This window comes from Balaenoptera physalus, assembly GCF_965194825.1.
Source record: "Balaenoptera physalus genome assembly, chromosome: 1".
NCBI lineage: Eukaryota > Metazoa > Chordata > Mammalia > Artiodactyla > Balaenopteridae > Balaenoptera > Balaenoptera physalus.
The window spans coordinates 30,847,155-30,874,216 of NC_138882.1; the positions used below are offsets into that span (position 1 = coordinate 30,847,155).

Genomic DNA, 27,062 nt, shown 5'->3' on the forward strand with positions numbered 1-27,062 from the left:
AAAAGAAAGGGACTGAGAAGATATTTGAAGAGATTATAGTTGCAAACTTCCCTAATATGGGAAAGGAAAGAGTCAATCAAGTCCAGGAAGTGCAGAGAGTCCCATACAGGATAAATCCAAGGAGAAACACATCAAGACACATATTAATCAAATTATGAAAAATTAAATACAATGAAAAACTATTAAAACCAGCAAGTGAAAAACAAGAAATAACATACAAGGGAATCCCCATAAGGTTAACAACTGATTTTTCAGTGAAACTCTGCAAGCCAGAAGGGAGTGGCAGGACATATTTTAAGTGATGAAAGGGGAGAAACTACAACCAAGCAAGGATCTCATTCAGATTTGATGAAGAAATTGACACCTTTACAGACAAGCAAAAGATAAGAAAATTTTGCACCACCAAACCAGCATTACAACAAAATCTAAAGGAACTTCTCTAGGCAGGAAACACGAGAGAAGGAAAAGACCCACAATAACAAACCCAAAACAATTAAGAAAATGGTAATAGGAACATACATATCGATAATTACCTTAAATGTAAATGGATTAAATGCTCCAACCAAAAGACATAGACTGGTTGAATGGATACAAAAACAAGACCCATATATATGCTGCCTACAAGAGACCCAGTTTAGACCTAGGGACACATACAGACTGAAAGTGAGGGGATGGAAGAAGATATTCCATGCAAATGGAAATCAAAAGAAAGCTGGAGTAGCAATTCTCCTATCAGACAAAATAGACTTTAAAATAAAGACTATTACAAGAGACAAAGAAGGATGCTGCATAATGTTCAAGAGATCAATCCACGAAGAAGATAAAACAATTGTAAATATTAATGCACCCAACATAGGAGCACCTCAATACATAAGGCAAATGCTAACAGCCATATAAGGGGAAATCGACAGTAACACAATCATAGTAGGGGACTTTAACACTCCACTTTCACCAATGGACAGATCATCCAAAATGAAAATAAATAAAGAAACACAAGCTTTAAATGACACATTAAACTAAATGGATTTAATTGATATTTATAGGACATTCCATCCCAAAACAACAGGATACACTTTCTTCTCCAGTGATCATGGAACATTCTCCAGAATAGATCATAACTTGTTGATCACAAATCAACCTTTGGTAAATTTAAGAAAATTGAAACCATATCAAGTATCTTTTCCGAGAAGAGTGTTATGAGACTAGATATCAATTACAGGAAAAAATCTGTAAGAAATACAAATACATGGAGGCTAAAGAATACACTATTGAATAACCAAGAGACCACTGAAGAAATCAAAGAGGAAATCAAAAAATACCTAGAAACAAATGACAATGAAAACACAACAACCCAATACATATAGGATGCAGCAAAAGCAGTTCTAAGAGGGAAGTTTATAGCAATACAATCCTACCTCAAGAAACAAGAAACACCTCAAATAAACAACCTAACCTTACACCTAAAGCAATTAGAGAAAGAAGAACAAAAAAAACCCCAAAGTTAGCAGAAGGAAAGAAACCATGAAGATCAGATCAGAAATAAATGAAAAAGAAATGAAGGAAACAATAGCTAAGATCAATAACACTAAAAGCTGGTTCTTTGAGAAGATAAACAAAATTAATAAACCATTAGCCAGACTCATCAAGAATAAAAGGGAGAAGACTCAAATCAATAGAATTAGAAATGAAAAAGGAGAAGTAACAACTGACACTGAAGAAATCCAAAGATCATGAGAGATTACTACAAGCAACTATATGTCAATAGAATGGACAACCTGGAAGAAATGGACAAATTCTTAGAAAAGTACAACCTTCTGAGACTGAAACAGGCAGAAATAGAAAATATAAACAGACCAATCAGAAGCACTGAAATTGAGACTGTGTTTAAAAATCTTCCAACAAACAAAAGCCCATGACCAGATGACTTCATAGGCGAATTCTATCAAACATAAAGAAGTGCTAACACTTATCTTTCTCAAACTCTTCCAAAATATAGCAGAGGGAGGACCACCCCCAAACTCATTCTACGAGGCCACCATCACCGTGATACCAAAACCAGACAAAGATGTCACGAAGAAAGAAAACTACAGGCTAATATCACTGATGAACATAGATGCAAAAATCCTCAACAAATTACTAGCAAACAGAATCCAACAGCACATTAAAGGGATCATACATCATGATCAACTGGGGTTTATCCCAGGAATGTAAGGATTCTTCAATATACGTAAATCAATCAATGTGATACATTATATTAACAAATTGAAGGATAAAAACCATGTGATCATTTCAATAGATGCAGAAAAAGCTTTTGACAAAATTCAACACCCATTTATGATAAAAACCCTCCAGAATGTAGGCATAGAGGGAACTTACCTCAACATAATAAAGGCCATATATGACAAACCCACAGCCAACATCATTCTCAATGGGGAAAAACTGAAACCATTTCCTCTAAGATCAGGGAGAAGACAAGGTTGTGCATTCTCACCACTATTATTCAACATAAGTTTGGAAGTTTTAGCCACAGCAACCAGAGAAGAAAAAGAAATAAAAGGAATCCAAATCGGAAAAGAAGTAAAGCTGTCACTGTTTGCAGATGAAATGAGAACCCTAAAGATGCTACCAGAAAACTACTAGAGCTAATCAATGAACTTGTTAATGTAGTAGGATACAAAATTAATGCACAGAAATCTCTTGCATTCTCATACACTAATGATGAAAAATCTGAAAGAGAAATTAAAGAAACACTCCCATTTACCACTGCAACAAAAGGAGTAAAATACCTAGGAATAAACCTACCTAAGGAGACAAAAGAATTGTATGAAGAAAACTATAAAACACTGATGAAAGAAATTAAAGATGATACCAACTGATGGAGAGATATACCATGTTCTTGGATTGGATTAATCAACATTGTGAAAATGACTCTACTACCCAAAGCAATCTATAGATTCAATGCAATTCCTATCAAACTACCAATGGCATTTTTCAGAGAACTTGAACAAAATATTTCACAATTTGTAGGGAAACACGAAAGACACCAAAAAGCCATAGCAATCTTGAGAAAGAAAAAGGGAGCTGGAGGAATCAGGCTTCTGGACTTCAGACTATACTACAAAGCTACAGTAATCAAGACAGTATGGTACTGGCACAAAAACAGAAATATAGATCAATGGAACAGGATAGAAAGCCTAGAGATAAACCTGTGCACATATGGTCACCTTATTTTTGATAAAGGAGGCAAGAATATACAGTGGAGAAAAGGCTCTTCAATAAGTGGTGCTGGGAAAATTGGACAGCTACAAGTAAAAGAATGAAATTAGAACACTCCCTAACACCATACACAAAAATAAACTCAAAGTGGATTAGAGACCTGAATGTCAAGGCCAGACACTATAAAACTCGTAGAGGAAAACATAGGCAGAACACTCTATGACATAAATCATAGCAAGATCCTTTTTGACCCACATTCTAGAAAAATGGAAATAAAAACAATGGGACCTAATCAAACTTAAAAGCTTTTGCACAGCAAAGGAGACCATAAACAAGACTAAAAGACAATCCTCAGAATGGGAAAATATATTTGCAAATGAAGCCACTGACAAAGGATTAATCTCCAAAATTTACAAGCAGCTCATGCAGGTCAATATCAAAAAAAAAACAAACAACACAATCCAAAAGTGGGCAGAAGACATAAATAGACATTTCTCCAAAGAAGATATACAGATTGCCAACAAACACATGAAAAGATGCTCAACATCATTAATCAATAGAGAAATGCAAATCAAAACTATAATGAGATACTGCACACCAGTTAGAATGTCATCATCAGAAAATCTACAAACAACAAATGCTGGAGAGGGTGTGGAGAAAAGGGAAGCCTCTTGCACTGTTGGTGGGAATGTAAATTGATCAGCCACTATGTATAACAGTATGGAGTTTCCTTAAAAAGCTAAAAATAGAAATACCATACGACCCAGCAATCCCACTACTGGGCATGTGCTCTGAGAAAACCATAGTTTTAAAGAGTCATGTACCACAGTGTTCACCGCAGCTCTATTTACAATAGCCAGGACATGGAAGCAACCTCAGTGTTCATTGATAGATGAATGGATAAAGAAGATGTGGCACATATATACAATGGAATATTACTCAACCATAAAAAGAAACAAAAATGAGTTATTTGTAGTGAGGTGGATGGACCTAGAGTCTGTCATACAGAGTGAAGTAAGTCAGAAAGAGAAAAACAAATACCGTATGCTAACACATATATATAGAATCTAAAAAATAAATAAATAAATAAATAATTTTCTGAAGATCCTAGGGACTGGACAGGAATAAAGACACAGACGTAGAGAATGGACTTGAGGATATAGGGAGGGGGATGGGTAAGCTGGGAGAAAGTGAGAGAGTGGCATGGACATATATACCCTACCAAATGTAAAATTGATAGCTAGTGGGAAGCAGCCACATAGCACAGGGAGATCAGCTCGGTGCTTTTTGACCACCTAGAGGGGTGGGAGGGAGGGAGATGCAAAAGGGAAGGGATATGGGGATATATGTATACGTATAGCTGAGTCACTTTGTTATAAAGCAGAAACTAACACACCATTGTAAAGCAATTATACTCCAATAAAGACGTTTAGAAAACAAAAAACAAAAAACAAATCCACCAATGATAACAAGCACTAAAAACTATACTAAAAGAAACAAAAAACAAAAAACAGACAGACAGCATCCTAGGACAAATGGTGAAAGCAAAGCTATACACACAAAACCACACAAAGAAGCATACACATAATCACAAAAAGAGAAAAGGAAAAAATATATATCGTTGCCCCCAAAGTCCACCTCCTCAATTTTGGGATGATTCATTGTCTATTCAGGTGTTCCAGTGATGCTGGGTAAATCAAGTTGATTGTGGAGATTTAATCCACTGCTCCTGAGGCTGCTGGGAGAAATTTCCCTTTCTCTTCTTTGTTCGCACAGCTGCTGGGGTTCAGCTTTGGATTTGGCCCTGCCTCTGCGTGTAGGTCACCTGAGGGCATCTGTTCTTTCTTCAGACAGGACGGGATTAAAGTAGCAGCTGATTAGGGGGCTCTGGCTCACTCAGGCCGGGGGGTGGAAGGGGTACGGAATGCAGGGCGAGCCTGCGGCGGCAGAGGCCAGCGTGACATTGCAATAGCCTGATGTGCGCTGTGTGTTCTCCCGGGGAAGTTGTCCCTGGATCACGGGACCCTGGCAGTGGCAACCTGCACAGGCTCCTGGGTTGTGAGGTGTGGAGAGTGACCTGTGCTTGCAAACAGGCTTCTTGGTGGCTGCAGCAGCAGCCTTAGCGTTTCATGTCCGTCTCTGGGGTCTGCACTGATAGCGGCGGCTCACGCCTGTCTCTGGAGCTCGTTTAGGCGGTGCTCTGAATCCCCTCTCCTCACGCACCCCGAAACAATGGTCTCTTGCTTCTTAGGCAGTTCCAGACTTTTCCCCTGGACTCCCTCCTGGCTAGCTGTGGTGCACTAGCCCCCTTCAGGCTGTGTTCACATTGCCAACCCCAGTTCTCTCCCTGGGATCTGACTTATGAAGCCTGAGCCTCAGCTCCAGTCCCTACCCGCCCCGGCGGGTGAGCAGACAAGCCTCTTGGGCTGGTGAGTGCTGGTCGGCACCGATCCTCTGTGCGGGAATCTCTCCGCTTTGCCCTCCGCACCCCTGTTGCTGCGCTCTCCTACGTGGCTCTGAAGCTTCCCCCCTCCGCCACCCGCAGTCTCTGCCCGCGAAGGGGCTTCCTAGTGTGTGGAATCCTTTCCTCCTTCACAGCTCCCTCCCACTGGTGCACGTCCCATCCCTCTTCTTTTGTCTCTGTTTTTTCTTTTTTCTTTTGCCCTACCCAGGTATGTGGGGAGTTCCTTGCCTTTTGGGATATCTGAGGTCTTCTGCCAGCATTCAGTAGGTGTTCTGTAGGAGTTGTTCCACATGTGGATGTATTTCTGATGTATTTGTGGGGAGGAAGGTGATCTCCACGTCTTACAATTCTGCCATCTTGAAGGTCTCTCCCTGGGTTTTATTTTCTCAAAGAACAGGATATCACAGGTGTCCCCTGAGGAGTTCAATGTCTTACCGGGATCTTGCCAGGGAACTTCACTCGGATTCCAGCAACTTCCTCTCTTCTGGTTGCTGTGAACATTTAAGATTAAATGAACACATCAGCATGTAACAGAAGTCTGTATCTTCTTCTCTCCCTGTCTCAAGGGCCAAAACCCAGCTATTCTGAGAACTTTACCTAAGCTCTTTCTCTGCTTGAAAGGTCTGAGGCTTGGGCTTTTCTGTGGAGTCTGCATTTTGCTCAACAGCTGTGTCTGTGTGTGATTAAAAAAACAAAAAATCTCACAACCAGGACCTAACTCATTCTTCCAGTTGCTTCCAAACTGCCTGCAGGATCCCAAAGGAGGCTTTTATGTAGGGCTGTGTGACATCAGCCTTCTCCAACCCTCCCTTTCCCCATTCCCCCTCCCTGGGCAGGAGCAGGTCAGTTCTGAGAATGGAAATGGAACAGCCACCTTCTTCTGGTTAAAGAAAGTCACTTCGCTCACTGTCATTTAAAAATTTGTCTTTGCTAAAGAAATTAAGATTTATGATATAGAGCATTGGTCCTCAATATAAATGGTCCTGTGAGCTAAGGCGTTATGGATAGAAACAGTCTTGTGTGAGGACATTTTATTACTATAGTAATGAAGCAAGCTGAAGATCAATTCACCTTACCCTGAAATATGCTGCTATTTTATTTTTAAAATTAATTAATTAATTAATTAATTTTTATGTCTGTGTTGGGTCTTCATTTCTGTGCAAGGGCTTTCTCTAGTTGTGGCAAGTGGGGGCCACTCTTCATCACAGTGCACGGGCCTCTCACTATCGCGGCCTCTCTTCTTGTGGAGCACAGGCTCCAGACGTGCAGGCTCAGTAATTGTGGCTCACGGGCCCAGCTGCTCTGCGGCATGTGGGATCTTCCCACACCAGGGCTCGAACCCGTGTCCCCTGCATTGGCAGGCAGATTCTCAACCACTGCGCCACCAGGGAAGTCCCTATGCTGTTATTTTTCACAGTAAGAAATAGGTATTCCAGAAAGGTTGAGTAATTTGTCCAGATAAAAAGATGTAAAGCCAGAGTTAAAATCCAGGTGTGTATCAAAGTAGTATTGTACTCTGCAGCTTACCAACATATTTTGTCATATTTTTTACATGGTCTAGGTAAATGTGTGTAGGTCTAGGAATGTGTGTAGAACACTTATTATCATACTCAGGATCTTGCATTCAAAAGACGATGGAACTGAGATCCATGGAAATTGACTCACTGGCCTAGGGTCAAATGGACAGAGACAGACCCAATTCTCCTTGTTCTCAGACCAGGGTGTTCCACACCATCGTGCTTCTTTTATGCATTAATTATGATTTTAGTGATTCAGCTTCCCCATTTGATGCTGACCACCTCCTTACCTCACATCCAGGAGCACAGTGGTCCCTCTGTATTATTCAGAACCATGCATGTTCTGAGAATAAATAGGACCATTTGGATCTTCTCCGCTGTCTCTGAAGGTACCATGATCTTCACGGGTCATCCCTGGTTCCATTCCATGCAGGACAGTGGACATTAAAAATTCTTCAGCCTAATGATGATGACATAGAGAAAAGTGACCAAACGTTCTCCAGCTTTGTTGAGGGACAGAAAGAAAAGTAGGTTATTCTGCTTTTTACATAACTACTTAAAAACTTCTCCTTTTTTTTTTTCTTAATTTCACTTTTCCCTGCCTAGGAAACTAGGACACTAGTTGCTGGACTCACTCTGAGTCCTTTAGTCCAGAGGCAGGAGATGGAACTTGGCCTCAGTAGTTAGAAGGGTGTCTTAGAAGGCCTCCAGAACCTAGAGCCACTCCTCCATGGACAGCATCCTTCCCCGACCCTACACAGGCCCAGTGGAGTAAGTTGGGGCAATGACTTGAGGTGCTAGAATCCAGTTATGGTCTGACAGTCTTCCACAAAGACATGATTGCCTTGGGACCATTTTCTCTTCCCTTTCTTGAACTCCCCCTTCCTCCCCATCTCCACTCAATATCATCTAACCAATCCCTTAAGCTCTGGGCTTTCAAAATGTCTTTTCTATTGCTCAAGAAGAAAGAATACTACATATTTCATATTAACTTTATAATATTTTCCTTTTCATAGCTACTTATATTTTATTTGAGAAAAGTAATCATTATTACCATTAAATGGTTCTATAGTTAGGATAGGCTATGCAGTAAGAAATATACCCCTAAATTTAATAGCTAAACATAAAAAGGTTCATTCTCACCCACATTACAGTGCAGTACATGTAGGAGGCTCCCCGTCTGGCACTGTTCAGAAGAAATTCAGGTGCGTAGGCTGCTTTACACTTGCAATTCTGTCATCTCAAAGTCCTTTGTTTCCACAAGGTCAGATGAGAAAAATAGGTGGAAAAGACACACTTACACTTAGCCTTCTCAGACTTAAAGTGCTTAAGGTGGTACCTATTGAGTGTTCATTCACCTTCCATTGATGAACATTAATCATACGACCCTAGCTATAGAGAGGCGTCTAACATAATCACTACTTTTTCCACCACAATGATTATATTCCAAGCAACCCCTATGTTCTTTATTAATTTTATATTTCAATATTCCACAAGAAACGTGTGCTCTGGGAGTTATACCACTTGGGGCTGAACTCTGGATCTATCACCTACTAGCTGTGTGACCTTGTGCCAATTGATAAACCTCTTTCTCTGCCTCAGTTACCCTGTGCGTAAAATAAAAATAAAAATAATATCTACCCGGTGGGACTGTGAGCATCAAATGAATTAGTTAATATATGCAAACACTTAGAACAATGGCTTATACATACAACTCAATAAGCATAAATTAACGTTTTCACCATTTGGTTGATGAATAGCCTGAGGATCAGAGGGGTAACACAGTCTATGAAAAAGACAAGGTCAGTCTGGACAACCGACTTGGCTTGTCAACATCACGAATGTCTTCATCATCACTATTATCCTTCATTGGAATAGGGAGGAAGCACACTTATTGTGTTTGACACTGTGCTTGCTAATCACTACCTGTATTTTCTCAATTATTTCTTCTGAAAAAAGAGAACTGAAGCTCAGAGAAACAGAATAACATGCTCTGGATTGCACAGCTGGTGGGATTTGAACAACACAAAAACCATGCTCCTAATGTGTTCTGGAATTTTAAATTAAAAACTTGGGAGTAGAAAATCTTGTGGTCTTAGGGGAAATATTTTCTGAAACATTTCTCTAGCAGCCTCCTCGTCCCAGCAGTTCTTAAATGGCCAGCCTGTCACCCCACTGTATAGATCTTCAAAGTTCAGATCAAGATGAAGAATGCACCCTCTATCCCCCCGAATGCGAAGACTATTTCTTCCTTACTCCCCAAACACCATCATAGATGGTCACTTCAGAAATCAAAAGATGGCATCCCAGAACAAAGGTGAGTAGGCTGCCTTCAGGTCCTTTGGATGTCAGGGTAAATGATTTAACGTCCTGCCCCACAGCTCCAAAAATCCACTGTCATATTCCTTGGTCTCCTTTCATGAGTCAACTTTGCAGGTGTTTGTGTCTTATGGAAAAAAAGCTGTTCTGACATCAAAGCATTCCTTGGACATAGGAAAGTAGAAAGGGGAAAATAAGCCTAATATGGGTTTGGAACACAATTTGGAAACCAGGTTGGGGAAGGTGGAAGGCCTTGATGGAATCAGCCACAGAGGGAGTTGCAAGCCCATTTTTCTAAGATCCTAGGCAAATTCTTGCTTTCTGCACCTCATTATTTATTGTAATGTATTCCTGAAGACACCTGGCCATTGGCCCTGTGGCCTCCTAAGAAACTTCCATTTTTAGAATGGTCTGGTTAAGCTAGTTTCACTTTTCTGCAAACATATTTGTGCATCCCTTTCTCTAAGCTTTGGTCACGGAAAGCATCCTCCTCATCCCAACTGCCTCTTATCTATCTTCATTTCATACACCCCATTCAAGCACAGTCAGGTTCCAAATTCTAAAAAGGTCCCAAAGAAGAGATATCTATTTCTCCGGGAATATTTGCTATAGGTACAACTCATATCCAACTAATATGACCAAGCACGTGTATATTTAACTTTTCCTGTGTACATGACATATAAATGGCTCTGGCTCATTCCCATCAAACATTTCCTTCAAAGTGTAGAAGATATAGAGGTAACCAAGACACAGAACCTACCCTCACTGAGTGGCCACACTTGAACATTCCTTTCTTGTCTCTGTTCTGCATTAATTGGGCCATTTGTTGCCTAGGTCTAATCTTATCTAAGACAAAACTACACTTGTGAAACACCGTAACAGGAATGGTATCCAGAATGATTTATACCATGAAATGGAGTAAACCTTCCAGGGAAGGCTGTCAAGTGTTTCTCCCTCTTCTAGCCCCTTTTCTGTAAACTGACTTTATATATCTTTGTGGCTAATAAAATTACTAAAACATTTTTATTTGGGTTTAATAAATTAGCTTTAAAATCTTAATTACCATGAAACCGAGAGGTTCTTCACTTTTTTCCAAAATGCAGTATTGAAATATTTGATGCAACATTGTTTAAATACTGAAAACATTATCTAAATATTAAGAAATAAGTAAATTATGACATGCATTTTATGGAGCTAAAGAGAGTAATTAATGGTAAACTAATCTATGTATATTAACAGGAAGAGATGTTCAAATCTTATGTGGATTTTAAAAAGTTAGTTTCAGAAACTATGTTTTAAAGAAGTCACAGACACAGCAACCCCACTACTGGGCATATACCCTAAGAAAACCATAATTCAAAAACATACATGTACCACAATGTTCATTGCAGCACTATTTACAATAGCCAGGACATGGAAGCAACCTAAATGTCCATCGACAGATGAATGGATAAAGAAGATATGGCACATATATACAATGGACTATTACTCAGCCATAAAAAAGAATGCAACTGAGTTATTTGTAATGAGGTGGATGGGCCTAGAGTCTGTCATGCAGAGTGAAGTAAGTCAGAAAGAGAAAAACAAATACCGTATGCTAACACATATATGGAATCTAAAAAAAACAGCACTGACGAACCTAGTGGCAGGGCAGGAATAAAGATGCAGACGTAGAGAATGGACTTGAGGACACAGAGGGGGAAGTGGAAGCTCAGACAAAGTGAGAGGGTAGCATTGACATATATACACTACCAAATGTAAAATGGATGGCTAGTGGGAAGCTGCTGCATAGCACAAGGAGATCAGCTCGGTGCTTTGTGACCACCTAGAGGGGTGGGATAGGGAGGGTGGGAGGGAGGCTCTAGAGGGAGGGGATATGGGGATATATGTATACATATAGCTGATTCATTTTGTTGTAGAGCAGAAACTAACACAACACTCTAAAGCAATTATACTCCAATAAAGATATTTAAAAAATAAAAGGCCTTGACATATAAAAATAGATAAATAAATTAAAAATAAAAGAAGTCACAGAAAACAAAACTTCAGAAAAAATAAAATACCCACCAATCGGACAACAGGGAAGATTAGGATTGGGGGTATTAATCAAAAGAGACTTGAAGTTGGTCTGTAATGTTGGAATTTTTATAACAATATATTTTGTGCCCTACTTGTATTATTAAAAGAAACAAAAGTAAAACATTGTATACTAGGGTGAGTTTTAAAATAGACTTAAAAGCATGTGGAATTCTGTTCAGACCTTAAGCAATGTGGAGGAGCTGCCCTCTTGTGGAGCTTTTGGAACAGTCTTTAAATAGTTACTCATAAATCAAAGAATTTACTGTTTGGTTCACGGAATTTTGGAGTTTTAATTTCTGAGTTAGAGGTCAACCCCTCATGTTTGTCCTGTGAGGAAAAAGAAGACAACAAAGGTTCAGTGGTTTACCCAAGGTCACTTCGGGTTTTTGGCAAGTCAGAATTTTAAATCAAATCTTCTGATCCCTATCTGGAATTCAGTTATTCTTCTGCCTCCCCTAAACCATGAGTCAACAAGTGTTAAACACTGACATTGTGTTTAGAGAGACTTCAGGTGCTATACAATATACAGTGCCTGGTAGCCATAAGCCATTTAATAAGAATGTGGAATGCTGACCATATTGCCAGGAACTTGCTGGGGGTTGAGAAACAAAGGTGGATAACACTTTCTGTAGTGGATTGTAAAGTCAAGTATAATTGACATAGTTTTACATTACCCTCAGCCTGCATCTAGTCATTAAACAAGCAACAAGTAACAAGCAACAACAGTCTATTGCTGCAGAGGGGCGAGGGGTTGGAGACAGAACCCTTATGAGGCACAAGTGCATGAGGAAGGCTAAAAACTGAGGATGGAGCAGGAACACTGAAAAACAAACAAAACGAAAAACGCTAGCACCACACTAGAGGAATTTGAAGTCAGTGGTGCACTTGTCATAGCAATAACAAACCCAAACCAGTTAAACTCCTGACGAGAGTTTACAATGTCACACTCTAACCCCTAGTGGAAGAGGCATGCCCATTTCCAGGCATATCATTTACTTCAGTCCCTACTGTTCTATATCAACATATGGCATGCAAATCAATCAAAAAATGACACACACACACACACACACACAAAACAAGGAAAAGGAAAACAATGTCAAGACACAAGATATAGAACCAGACTCAGAGATGACCCAGATATTAGAAATACCAGAAAAGGTATTTAAAATAACTATAGGTAATATGCCTTGTGTAAAATATGGATAATATGTGCATGAGCAGATTGGGGGAATGTCAGTAGAGAAATGGAAACTGTAAATTAGAAATGCTAGAAATAAAAACAAAAAGCTCAAGGAAAGAATTAGTTAACTAGAAAATGGGTTCATAACAATTACCCAAACTGAAAAACAAAAACAGAGTAGAAAGTAATCATAACAGCACTAATAGCTGTGGGACAATTTTGAGCAGTCTAACATGTGCAATTGGAATCCCAAAAGAAGAGAGAATGGGAACTACATAGGGAAATGGGACTGGGAATCATACTGCTCAGTTTATTTTCACTTTACCCCTTCTTTTCAGCATTGAACCTCACCTTTCCCACAGCTGTGCTTCATGTTTTTCAGGATCAGAGGCTGTCTGGTGCCAACTGTCCAGAGTTAACTTTGGGAAATAAGGATAGTTGCTTGATTTTGTGCATGAGGGACAGGATATGTGGCATCGAATTGCTGCAGTTCCTCTATCCTAAGGTAGACGCTTTAACATTTTTGAGAATAGTGTGTACCTTAAAGTTGATGGAGTTTTTTTCCAATGGTACATAAAATAATGATGCATCTTACAATCAATTATGTCTTCAATTTGATGGAATACTAATACTATTAAAAAATTACTGTAAAACAGAAAATATGAAAGACCACACAAAACAAGTAAATGGCTTAATAAATTATAAGGCTAACATTTTACTTTATGATATGGATAGCCTGGTAAGTTATATTATAAGCAAACTCTGTCATAAAATACACTACCCAGGAAATAAAACTTTGCCAGCAATTCCCAGAATCTGTTCCACATGCTTTGTTTTAATATCAATGTCCAACCACCCCACCCCCTGTAACCACCACCCTAAATTTTATAGTTATCACTTCTTTGTATTTCTCTATTGTTTAATCACCAGAATGTGCATCCCTAAATAATCTAGTTTAGTTCTGTCCTTTTTTTAATATGGAATTTTCCTCTCCATCCCTTTCCTTACAATTTATCTGTTGAGAATCCAAGGGCATTTAACCTGCAGTTCCTTGCAGACTGGATTTTGCTAATTGCACACTCATGTTGCAGTCCCACATGTTCCTCTGTCCTCTGTATTTCCTGCAATTCGGCAGCTGGATCCAGAGGAATGATCAGACTCATCTCCAATCCCTTGGCAAGACTACAGAGGATGCTGAGTTCTTTCATTATGAGACATAAAATGTCTAGTTATGATGTTAATAGCAGCTGATGCTCAAAGCCTAAATCCATTAATCCACTGGGGGTTGCAAAATGGTGATATTATCTCTTTTTCGTTATTAGAACAGTAAAGAGATTTATCTTGTTTTATTACCCATTGGTACAGTACAGACAGGGAAAATGCCTGATATCTCTCCTTTTATTTTCCCATATTCAAGATAATGAATTGATATTCCATCATCCTCTGAAGGTGACCAATTTTTTAAAAATATGTTTATGATGGGTTCCAGTAAACAATTATTATCTTTTCAAGATCAAATTCTCCCATGTTTGGACAGTGGGGGCCTCTTCAGGTGTCTCCTTAATCATTTTGAAATTACATTAGTAGTCAGTAAAGGCTTCTGTTTCAACAAGATATCCCAGGCTTGTCTTTTACACTTCCTTTCCAGACTATTTTTCCAAGAAGCTCTCATTTCTTTCGGTGAAAAATGGTATTTTAAGACTACAAGCTGAGTGATAGGGATGCTCATTGGTACTGGATTGGTTAATTTTTTTCTGGGTCTCTTCAGTGTGTATATATATGTATATACATGTATATATATAGTATGTGTGTATATACATTCATAAGTCTCTATCAGTACTCCCAACTCAAGTTTATAACTACATTTAAAAAAAATTAACCTGTTCTGTATTTTATCTGTATCTCCTTTCTCTAGACATTAAGAATCTTGGTTCTCAAGAAAATTGGTGATGAATTAAAATATCCCATAAATATTCACTTATTCTATCCCACATTATATACACAATGGTCCTAAAATAACAATATCAGACTACTACTATGAGCTAAACCAAATGTTTTGCATATGGTCTCTCCTCTGTAGTTGTACTACCTGTGTCATCTGGACATACAGCCATTGCATATCATACTCTCCCTTCTAGCTCTCAAATTTTTAATTGTACAAGTCACTATGTTTGATGGTCACCACCAATCTTTATGGTGCTATTTCTCTATTTTAGTTATTTTCTGATTCCTCAGGAAGAGCTTAGTGAGCAGTATTTTCCAAATTCTTGTTCGATTGATAAGTTTGTGCCCTTTATAATTGAAAATCGATTTTGTTGAACATAAAAGCCTTTGCTTACATTTTCCCTTGAGTATCTTTAACACGTTACTCCATTTTCTTCAGGTATAAAGAATAATTGTGGAAAAGTCTGATGATCATCTTTTTTTTTCTTACATGTCACTTGGTGTTCTTGCCTACCCAGAGGATTTTTCCTTTCATTAAAGTAACTTGCTGTCACTTATGTCTTCATGTTGGCAGTTTTGGATCAATAATCTTGGGTATAATAGTGCATTTAAAAAATATTGTTTCAAATCTTTTAAAAATTAACAAAGTTTTCTGAAAATAGGGGTTTTTTTCTTCAGAGACTCCTATTATCTGTATATTGGACCTTCTGCCTCATCTTCAACATCTGTCACTTCCTAATCTTTTAAAGTGTTTTTTTCCATTTTGTTTTGATTTTTACCTATTTCTTTTAAGGCATCATCTATCTGTATGTTTATTTGCTTGTGTTCCTTCTAGTTTAGCTTTAATTTCTGAAATGTTTTTCTAATTCTTTCCTGAGCTTATCTTTTTTTTTTTTCTTCTGAGTTTTCCAATTCTAAATTTCCTTTGTATACTACACTATTTTCTTAATAACTTCTAGCACATTTTGAAATAGACTGGTTTTGATCTGCTCTGGGGACCTTTCTGGTAGATTTTCATTATTTGTAAAGATGTTATTCTGCTCTTGACTCTTTTAAATCAATTTTGTAAGGGATTGATCTAAAAACTTTTCTGTGGTTTCTTTTTAAGTAAAAATAATTTTCTTTAACTTTGAGGAGGCATGGATCATGGGAGCTTCTCAAACCTCAGCTGTTTTGTTGTTGTTGTTGGTTTTTTCGTTTTTGTTTTTGTTTTCAGTGTTCAAAAACAAAAACAGTATTCTGCTGAGATTTCTTGGTCAACAATTCCTCCCTTCACTGTATTTAACCTTATCTTCCTTTGTGTCTATTGTCACTCTCCTGCTCAATTTTGGTTTTACAGCCAGCAGTTTCTCTTCTGTGGAGCCTTGACAAATATGGCAAATCATTTCAAAAGTTCATATGGACTACATTGCTTCATTCCTTCAGACATAACTGCAGGTCTCCTGCACTCGCTCACCACTGGAATTCTCAAAGCCTCTCCCAGTTTCAAATGGCTGTTTGCAACTTGGCCTGCTATGAGTTTCAACAATCATTCTATATAAGTTCTGTTCTCAGGTCCATTAGATGCCCTATTGCCATCCTCTACTTCTCCCAGATAGATGCCAGTACCACTTTGTGGTCTTGTGGCTTTTGGTAGCTTGTCTTCACCCACTTATATTTCAGGATTTAAGTATATGATGCCATCTAAATTTGCTGTAATGTTGTTCATTAGTATTTTGACTTTGCTATCCAGTTGCTGTTATGCAGCGGTTCGGAGATTGACAAACTGCAGCACTGCTGCCATCTTCCCTTTCTTAATTTGTTCTATAACAGGAAACATTCACAGAAAGTTCAAATTTGCTTTTGTTCTTTGTATTTGGTCTTTTCCAGATTTCTTTTTTTTAATTTTTGTCTTTTAACATTTTTATGCTGTTTCTTACAATGTTATGTTTTTTGTTCCACTCTGACCTCCTCTACTAAGTCTCATTTAAAAATTAAAATGCTCTGGATCCCTTTCCTTTATCCTCTATATCTCAGACACTTTTACAATTCCTTTACTTCCTGTCAGATTGTCACTTACTTTACTTCCTTACTTCAGATCTTCACTTGCATAGCTGGTTTTCTTTCCAAGAATCTATTTCTTTGAAGAGTATGTACACATCACAGACTCTGCAGCTTTAGTATTTTACATTGCACCTAGGACACTAGTTTTAAATATACGTTAAGGAATTTTTAGCCCACACTTCAAAAAAGACATATAAGAGAAACAGGTTATTTTGAAGTTTAAGAATATTAATTATATAAGAAGTAGTTCCTTTCATATGATGCTGAAACCAATTTTCTTTTACTGTCAATCTGTAACCCAACCAAACTCTTCAGGGAAAACAGAGCACTGCCCCATTTATGCAATGATCTTTAACCCTTCCAACTACCCCTCCCATCCCAGCAACTGTATTTCCAATTCAACCCTGAAAGACAGACAGGAAAGGCAGGTGAAAAAACTATAGCTTGAAGAAACACAGTAATTTCCTCTAGTATAAAATGACCACAGAATTGTGGTTTTCCATTTACCATCCTTGTACTTGACAACATTACAGAAATCTTTAGAGTAGATTTTTGTAAGTTCCAAGGGACTTGCTCAATTAACATTAAAACTTCGAAAACCTATCAAAACCAAAATTATTTCTCTAGTTAGTTTCTTATGAAAATATAAAAAGCTGAACAAAAAGTTATATAGTTAATATACAAAATGTACTCTATTTAAAAATAAGTAGCATAGATCTAAGAACAAATCTTTCATACTGATAACTGCTTCATTCTCAAACAGGACATGAAATTGATAGAGATTCTCTTGCAGGCAATAGCCTCCCAGCTGCCTGTGTTTATTGGAATATTGCTCTCTGAACACGCATACAGTCAGAATTGTTAAATATATCCTCTTCTTCTGGAGTTAGTTGGATGTTATCTTTGACTGGAGACAGGGGATCTGGCTTCTTACAAGAAGGAAGCTTTTCAGAATCTCTGCAAAAGATAATATAATAAAATGAATTTATTGGGTAGTGTTATTAATATAATAAAATGAATTTATATAATAAAATGAATTTATAGGGTAGTGTTTATTAGAAAATAATCTACCTGGACAAAATAGAGGTATATAAAGAGGATAAGACTCTCTACTGTATAATTTGTCTAAATTTATTATATGATACATTCAGGTTCTCCTCTGAGTATGCCCAATAAAATTTGAGTTTTGCAGAGGCCGCGATAGTGAGAGGCCCGCGCACCGCGATGAAGAGTGGCCCCCACTTGCCGCAACTAGAGAAAGCTCTTGCACAGAAACGAAGACCCAACACAGCCATAAATAAATAAACAAATAAATTAAAAAAAAAAAAATTTGAGTTTTGCTTCTTAGTACCTATGCCTGCTTTCTAAATCACCTTTCAAGGTAGGTGCCAAGCCACTACTAAATATATACTAGCTAAGGCAGAATGGTTCCAATAAACAAACTTTAGTTCTTTTCTCTCTAGAACCCTTCTCAAGTCTGGCTGAGGACCAGCATGAGTGAAGCATAAACAAATGTTTAAGCCTTATCTTTTTACTCCTCCCCTTCTCCCAACTTTTGGAAGGAAGTTCTATGTCTATAAAAATTAATCCTATTATGAAGATAACAAAACTGATTCTATGTCCTGTCAACAAAAATTCAACAGGAGTAATTAAGTCTTATTTTTCTAAAAGGCATTTAAGAATACTGTTGCACCCTTAATTTCCCTCTAGTAGCAGTTCTCAAAGTATGATCCACAGATGCCTAAAAATTCCCAAGACACTTTCAGGGGGTTTGTAAGATCTAAACTATTTTCATAATAATATTTAGACTTTATCTGCCTTTCTTAGCATGCTGACATTTATACTGATAATCCAAAAGTAGAACTGAGTAACGCTGTTGGCAACTTAGGATGAATCAAGACAGTAGCACCAAACTGTCTAAGAAATACTAATAGTATTAAAACAAAAGTCAGTCTCAAGAACATTCTTGATGAGGTAGTAAAAATCATAAATTTTATTAAATCTCAACCCTCTCAACTTCTTAACATTCTGTGACAAACTGAGAAACACACAGAAGTCACTTTTGTTACATAATGAAGTCTGATGGCTATCTCAAGTAAAAGTATGTGTGACACCATGGTTATTCAAATTTAGGTATTTGGCAAAGGGCTTCTCTAGAATGAACAAAGAGAGACTGTTTGTTACTTCAAAGAAAAAAACCTAACAGTATTTGTTGCCAACGACAAAACTCAAGCTTTCAAGTGAAAATTAGGAGTTTGGAAAGCTGATACCTGTCACTTGACAGCTTCCCAGTACTTAAAGACTTTGCTGATAAGATTGTGATTTTTAAATATTGTATAATGAAATGTGTCAACAATTGGAAGATAAGCCCAACTCAATAAACCCACATTTTCCAAATAATCAATGCCAATGTTATAAAATCATGCATGAGTAAAAGATGCACACAAAGTACAATATGGACCAGTGGACTGTAATGTTACACAGAGTATAAAAAGTCAATTTATATGGTTTCATATTCTACATTACAACTAACTTTTAAGAAACCACCACTTGTTGAATTTTGGTGTAAAATAAAAGAAGAAAAATTACAATTAAATAAAAATACTATTATGCTAAAATGCATTTTCCAATTACAAATACATGTGGGGACAGATTTTCTTCATATAATTCAACCAAAGCAACATTTCATAACAGATCAAACACAGAAGCAGATAAACAATGTGATTCTCACTTTTTTTGTTTTGAAAAACATAGCTATTTTTTTGTAAAAATATACTATCAATTTTAAAATGTAATGAGATTGCTGTTATTTAAAAATAAATAAATATTTTTTAAATGCCCATTTTAATTCCTAAGATGGTTAAATGTTGACAAATATAGCCCACATAAACCAAAGTACTTTTGGGCACTCAATAATTTTTAAGACTAAAAAGCATTCCTAAAGGCAAATAGTTTGAGAACTGGACTTCCCTGGTGGTCCAGTGGATAAGGCTCTGTGCTCCCAATGCAGGGGTCCAGGTTTGATCCCTGTTCACGGAACTAGACCCCGCATGCATGCTGCAACTAAGAGTTTGTATGCTGCAACTAAGAAGCCCGCATGTTCCAACTAAGAGGCCCGCGTGCTGCAACTAAAAAAGATGCCGTGTGCCGCAACTAAGACCTGGCACAGCCAAAATAAATAAATAAATAAATATTTTAAAAAAAGTTTGAGAACTGCTGCTATATGGTTTAATCTAGACTTTACACAATGTAAAGTAAAAACATAATTGTCCAGCACTTATTACAAAGTGTTTCCACTCATACTATCTCATCTGATTGTGATAACATTTCTATTAGGTAAGGTTTAATCTTATCATCCCATGTAAGTCACCTCCCCCCTTTCCCTCCCTCCCTTTCTCTTTGTGTTTATTCTTAGCACATTTGCTTTAATAAGAACAAGAAAATAAATTAATTATAAATCTATGCTACTCTGTGGCTAATTTTGTTGTCTAACAGATGCAATTTGGATCAAAAAAATGTAGATATATAGAGGGTCAATTCTCTTAAAACAGTGTTTGCTACATACATTAGAAATCTGGTTAATTCATCATATAAACTCATTGATTCTTCCCATTTTAGATGTGATAATTTAGGGAAACAAACTGCTTTAAATCCAGAAGTACCATAGAGCATTACCTTCCCACTCCCATGTCTAAAACAACATTTAGAAGGAAAGAAAAATAAGATACTTAAGGCCTGGAAAAGTAATTTGCTTAACAACAGAGAGAGCCCAAAGCCAGATTGAGAACTGAGGTTTTTAGTTTGCCACCTTTTCACTAAAAGAAGGTACAGAAACTGAAGTTAAATATTCTTACAAAGAGTCAGTTAAAGGGACTAGAGGAAAATAATTCTCTCAGGGTAAGAGAAAAAGAAGTTGATTCATATGAAAATAGAAAGAGGAGACAGGGATTGAAATTACAGAAAAAAATTATTTATCATTTTAGAATAAGTTACAAGATAACTCACTTTTTAAATACAAAATTTTTCCAGAGTTCATTGATTTTTATCTGCAATCCTGGCTTGTTCTCGGCATTATGATGATTTCTCTTATGGATGCTTGATGGCTTCTTGCTCAGCCCACTGACTCTGGCAGGTACTAAAGGTTTGATCTTGGTTGTAGAAAGATTGTCCACAGAACTAGATTTATACAGCCCAGGAACCTGAAGATTAAATGCCTGTTTTAATACTATTCTGTTAAAGCAACTACCTTTATTTAATTTCAAACTATTATTTATACACTGGAACAAAAAATAACCTATAATCAATGTGCAAAAGTGTGCTTATAAACGTCTACAAAAATTATCATAATATTTTCACCAGGTAATACATGTACCGGGCACTAAATCAAGAGTATAAAAGAACAGACAGAAAAGTGAGTCTCCCTTACTCCCTCACTGCCTTTAGGCAGTCACTGTTACCAGTTTCCTGTACAACCACTGAATTCATTCACACACACACACACACACACACACACACAACTGGCAGCATACTACAAAATGTCATGTACTTCGTTTTTCTTGCCTAGTATATCTTGATTTTACTTAACAATGTATCTTGGAGATTTTCCCATTTCACATGTAGAACTGAATTTTGTTTTAAATAGGTTGCCTGTTTTTTCCATTGTATAAATGTGCCATAATTTACTTAAACAGATCTCTACTGACATTTAAGTTGAATCCATTGGTTTCTTTTAATTGAGGTATAATTTACAACATTGTGTTAGTTTCAAGTGTATAGCAAAGTGACTCAGTTATATATACATATATATCATATATATATTCTTTTTCAGATTCTTTTCCATTATAGGTTATTACAAGATACTGAGTATAGTTCCCTGTGCTATACAGTAGGTCCTTGTTGTTTGTTTATTTTATATATAGTAGTAGGTATGTTAATCCCCAACTCCTACTTTATTCCCCACCCCTGCCCTCGCTATCCCCTTTGGTAACCATAAGTTTGTTTTCTATGTCTGTCAGTCTATTTCTGATTTGTAAATAAGTTCATTTGTATCATTTTTTTTTTAGATTCCACAAATAAGTGATATTATATGATATTTGTCTTTGTCTGACTTGATTTTTATGCTGTGTGAAATATGGAGCCATTAAAATTTTGTTGCTGTTTTTTTTTGGATAGTAGGAGTGTGGTAATATAAAACAAGGCTTTAAAATTAATGAATCTAGTAGAGGGTGTATAAAGAATGGAAGGACTCACACATGAAAGATGAAATCTTGAATTAGGATGTTGGTGATGGGAAAAGGGAGATCAAGAAATAAGACAAAGAAAGAAACAGGATTTAGATAGGTATAGTTATTTGGTTGTTTTTCTTTAACCCTTGAAAAAGAAGGATCCAACTGGAGGTTATAAAGAAAGAGGACAACCGTAAGATTTTGAAACTAAGTGACATAGAACAAATATTATAATTTTATATAACTGATAAAGATGCTCTGAGAAGTACTGGTTAGAGGTTAAAAACATATGAGTTTGATTTTAGATCCTGAATTTGGATACTAGGGAGCAAGAAGGAAGGTTCATCTGGGGAGTTGTCACCAAAACAGAAGTGACAGTTAAAACACTGACAATGCAAATCTGACAGAAAGAATAAAAATAATAAAAAGATGATGGTTTAATGTCCTCCTTTTGAGGACATTAAACCATCATCTTTAATATAACTCCTTTTGAGAAAGTACTTTCTACATCTCTAATCCTATCATTGTGAATAATTTTAGTATCTTTCCAGACTTTTTACTATGATTGTACAAACATACACACGTGTGTGTCTTTTCCAGCATTTAAGCAAACAAAAACACCATGCTATTGTGTTTAATATTGTTTAATAGCATGGTTTCCCTTTTCATTCAAAAATAATATGGGCATGTTTCCAAGACAGTATCTGTTTGACAAAGCCTTTCTCACTTAAAGATTTTTAAAAGAATCTTATATTTACATATTTTACATTCATATCCTTATTATCTTTCAGGTTTATATTTATATAGCATGAGATGGGGACTTTCTTTCAAATAGATATGCCAGGCCATTTATTTAAAATTTTTGTAAAGTTTTTATGCTTTTAAAAATACGCATAAGAAAATAATATGTTAACTATTATATATACTATAACTATTATATATATGTTATATATATATGTTATATATATTATATATATAATATATTATACATATATATTATATATATGTTAACTACTACATATACTACTATTCATATACTACTATTCATATAACTATATATGAATATATGAATATAGTTTTCTTGTATAAATATAAGAAAAATAATATATGTTCACTATAGAAGAACATGAGAAAACAAAGAAAAAAAATTCACCTATATATCTACCAGTCAAGAGCTAAAACCAACAACGTATTTAATGTATTTCACTCTCTTATTTCTAGATATTTAGATTTTTTTCCCCCAATTTTTCATTATTGTAACCAATGCAAGAATAAGTGCTCTTGTATTTAAACTCTCATTATCTCCTTAGGCTCAAGTTTTAGAATGCACTTACTGGGTTAAATTATTTGAACTCTTTCAAATTGCTTTCCAGAAATGGCACAGCAATTCTTACTCTCCTAAACACGTGATTATTCATCTCACTATACTCTTATAAAATGAGAGGTAAGAAATTATATTTTATTACTTTGATTTGCGTTGATTACTAATGAGGTTGAATGTGCTTTTATATGTTAATCAGCCATTTGTGCTTTTTCTTTTGTGATTTCTGTTCATGTCCCTTGCCCATTTTTAAGTCAGGATTTAGTATTCTGATATTGACAGGCAAGAACACTTAATATATAAAATAGGCTTTAACTTACGAGCTTTCACTATGCAGTCACACATATATTTACATATTTTGATAAAAAAAAAAAGCTTGGCTTATCAGGTACCCAATTTCTAGAATGCCTTTTTGCAATATACATCAAAGCTTTAAGCCATACATGCCTTTGCACCAGTAATAACACTTCATAGAATTCACCCCTACGAAATAATCAAAAATGTGTACAGTACTCAAATATTTACCAACAAAATCTTCATTGCATTACTGTTTGCTACAGCAAAAATTTTTAGGGTAAAGGACAAACATAAGAAGATTAGCTAAACCCATATGATGGCATATTTTATTCATTATAATTAATGTTATGTAAGTACATAGAAAAAGTTCTTCATACTGTAAGAGAAAAATAGCAGGTTTCACAATTTAAACACCTACAAATCATGCACAAATACAGTTCTAGATGATTTGAAGGTAGACATTTTGTGTAAATAAGAATATAGGCATTTTGATTTTTAATTTTGCTTATATTTCTTATTGCCTGGTAATAAGCATGTGCTGCTTCTGAAATTTAAAAATAATTTAATTAAGTGTTTTACCTTGTTCCTTAGAAGCGTGTCTTTTTTCGAAAAATGAAATAAGTGTAGCTTGGATTTCTGATTACCTTGATTATCAAGTGACTTAAAATTGCAATCAGATTCCTAGGTCCCCGAGATGAAAAGATAAAGCAAACTTAGATTTTTACTATCAAATTTCTATGACAACTGACCAATATTCAACAAAACATAAAACAAGTAAATTGAGAAAATCAGTGTAAATAAAATGTAATTTATCAGAAGAAAAAAGTATAAAAAGCATGAACTAGAATAAAAGAAAATTAATCTTATGTGGAAAGAATGGTGTTTGCTAGTTTCACTAAAGAAAACCAGCTGAAGAAGTAAACTGTATAAAATATAAATTAGAAAGCTATAAGCAAAAAAAAAAAACTATAAGCATGCGGGTTGGTGGTGGGATGAATTGGGAGACAGGGATTGACATACATACACTAATATGTACAAAATAGATAACTAATAAGAACCTGCTGTGTAGCACAGGGAACTCCACTTCGCTGTACAGTAGAAACTAATACAACATTGTAAAACAACTATATCTCAACAAAACAAAAAAAACGCACAACATGGAGATCACTGTCCTGGGAGAAAAAAAAAAAAAAAGACATGCCAAGCATTTGCTGTCCTCCTTTTTAATGGACAGATGGCTGCAGTGATTCATTTCTTAATCACTTCAGGTCCAAACATATAGGAGTAATTTTCACTGAGTCTTTCCTGCCATGATTAAACCATATTGACATGATAGATCTCAATTCCTCCTCCCAAGTTTGCAATGTTGGGGACCTGGATCCTATAACAAAATCCATGTTCAAGGTCATCTTTGTACTGGATGTTCTGTGTATCCCCTTCCAAACTGTGAGCAAGGCACAAGCTGTGTCACATAATGTTAAAGCCAACCCAGTGTCTGGTATATTGTGATATAATCCAGAATCTACAACTGCTCCAGACAATGGAAGACTATACTTGAAATTTTCATGCATCCCACAATTGCCCCAAAGTAAAAAAGAAAAAAACAAAACAAAACCTATAAGCAGAGTCTCCAGAACCAGAGGGAGTACACAGGTCTTCTTAAAATTGAAGGTGTTTATGCTTGAGATGAAACTGACTTCTATCTATGCAAGAGGTATGCTTATGTGTACAAAGCAAAGAACAACACTGTAACTCATGGTGGCAAACTCAACAGAAGCAGAGTAATCTAGGGAAAAATAACTCGTGCTCATGGAAACAATGGCATGGGGTTCATGCCAAATTTTGAAGCAATCTTCCTGCTAAAGCCATTGGACACAGAATCCACGTGATGCTGTACCCCTTCAAGGATTTAAACTTTTTGGAAAGTAAATAAATAAAAGTGTGGATTTGTTCTCTTGTTAAATAAAAAAAAAGTCTCCTGCTGTAACATCATTTGTAAACTTGGCTAATAGTTTTCATAAATTACTAGCTATAAAAGGTTGAACGAGTATAGTTCTACACCTCTTTTTAATTGTGTAACATGTTCAACATTAAAGAGAAAAAAGGCATATACTTTCAAGAAGTAGAGTAGCACTGTATCAAATGCACAGTTACCTTCAGCAAAGACCTTTAAGACCTACCCTCTACAGCCCAATCCCATCATGTAAGACTTTTCTATAGACAGAATAATCTGGATTCCCACAAAAGTCAAATAAAAAAGGACAATGAATGCAAATTCAGAAGGCTTTATATTTCTGCATTTTTCAAGAGGTTTTTTTTTTTTAATATTTATCTTGGGAGTCTACATAGTATTATATATTTAAAACAATCCAAAAGTGAAAAATACTCCATTAATTTGGACTGTAACTTACAGACTCTAACATTTCTTGCTCATAGTAGTGATGACTCTGGGCTATATCATTTCTTAAAATAAAGATCAAGAGTAAGATCCTAAGATTAATTAATCTCCAATACGGTTAATGAACTCAATATACATAGAATACATGGTTGTTGCTTTTCACAGTGAACCACCAGTGGAAGTCTCCAATGCATTTTCTTCAGAACCATACAGTAAAACCTGATACTCAAAATGAAGCCCCAGTGGCACTGTGGCTCTCTAAAACATTTTCTGATAAAAGAAAGATTACACAGTCTTTATGTTACCTGCTATTGTCTCAATTGTTTGACAATTAATTCATTTATCCAAAGAGGAATTTACCACATCTGGTGGCAAGAGATGACTTAATGAATGATTCTTAGTTTGTCTGTTTGTTTTTGAGAGGAGAGAATTTATGTTTCTATAATTGATAATCACAAAAATGGTTAGCCCAGAAGACAGACGTGTAGAGAGTTCTGTCAGCATGATGAGCCCATAGGCTGTGAGCTGGTAAGGTTTCTCGGTAAAACATGCTAAAAGCTTTACAAAGTTAGTAAAGCAGGAAGATGTCTGCTGGAAAAGGAACAAGAACACCCCAAAGGAGCTCAGCAGACTTGAAAGTATCCTCACAAATAGACGGTGATTTTTAAAGAAAGATGTTTAAGAAATAGCAACTGTGATGATACCCGAATGGTGCCATGAGAAAAATGCAGTAAGATGTGGAAAATGAAAAAGATGACATTAAAATGGAGGCTCATATTAAAAGAAACAGAGTCTTCTAGACCAGTATGGATAAACTGAAGGCAAAGTGAGTGAATGGGAAAAGAAAAGCAAAAGCCTCAAGGGTTTGGTTTGGCATACTCTTACTTAAAAAACACTACATGGAATGGATTTTGGATTTGAATATATTAATTCATTTCTGCTTTCTCCAAATGAAAACAATTTGCTTCCATATTGTAACTAGGCTTTTGTCTTTAATTTGAGTCCAATACAACTCAAGTTTCCTTTAGGAACTTGAATAAAATACTTTCCTTTTCATAA

At 36.2% G+C, this 27,062-nt stretch overlaps 2 protein-coding genes across 3 annotated transcripts in view; both read right to left on the reverse strand.

Annotated features, from left to right (window-relative positions):
- Positions 1-15,410, reverse strand: part of MAP1LC3C (microtubule associated protein 1 light chain 3 gamma) — a 28,805-nt gene extending 13,395 nt beyond the window's left edge. Inside the window, exons 1-2 of the mRNA XM_082471352.1 lie at positions 6,278-15,410; positions 6,116-6,171 (exon numbers count right to left, since the gene is read on the reverse strand). Coding sequence (XP_082327478.1) covers positions 6,116-6,171; positions 6,278-6,335 — 114 coding nt within the window. The 5' untranslated portion in view covers positions 6,336-15,410. The remainder of the gene's footprint in view (positions 1-6,115; positions 6,172-6,277) is intronic.
- Positions 15,411-15,554: 144 nt separating this feature from the next.
- EXO1 (exonuclease 1) overlaps positions 15,555-27,062 on the reverse strand; it is a 42,821-nt gene continuing 31,313 nt past the window's right edge. For both annotated transcript variants that reach the window (XM_082470133.1, XM_082470132.1), the window contains exons 13-14: positions 20,768-20,961; positions 15,555-17,719 (exon numbers count right to left, since the gene is read on the reverse strand). In XM_082470133.1, coding sequence (XP_082326259.1) covers positions 17,581-17,719; positions 20,768-20,961 — 333 coding nt within the window. In that variant the 3' untranslated portion in view covers positions 15,555-17,580. The remainder of the gene's footprint in view (positions 17,720-20,767; positions 20,962-27,062) is intronic.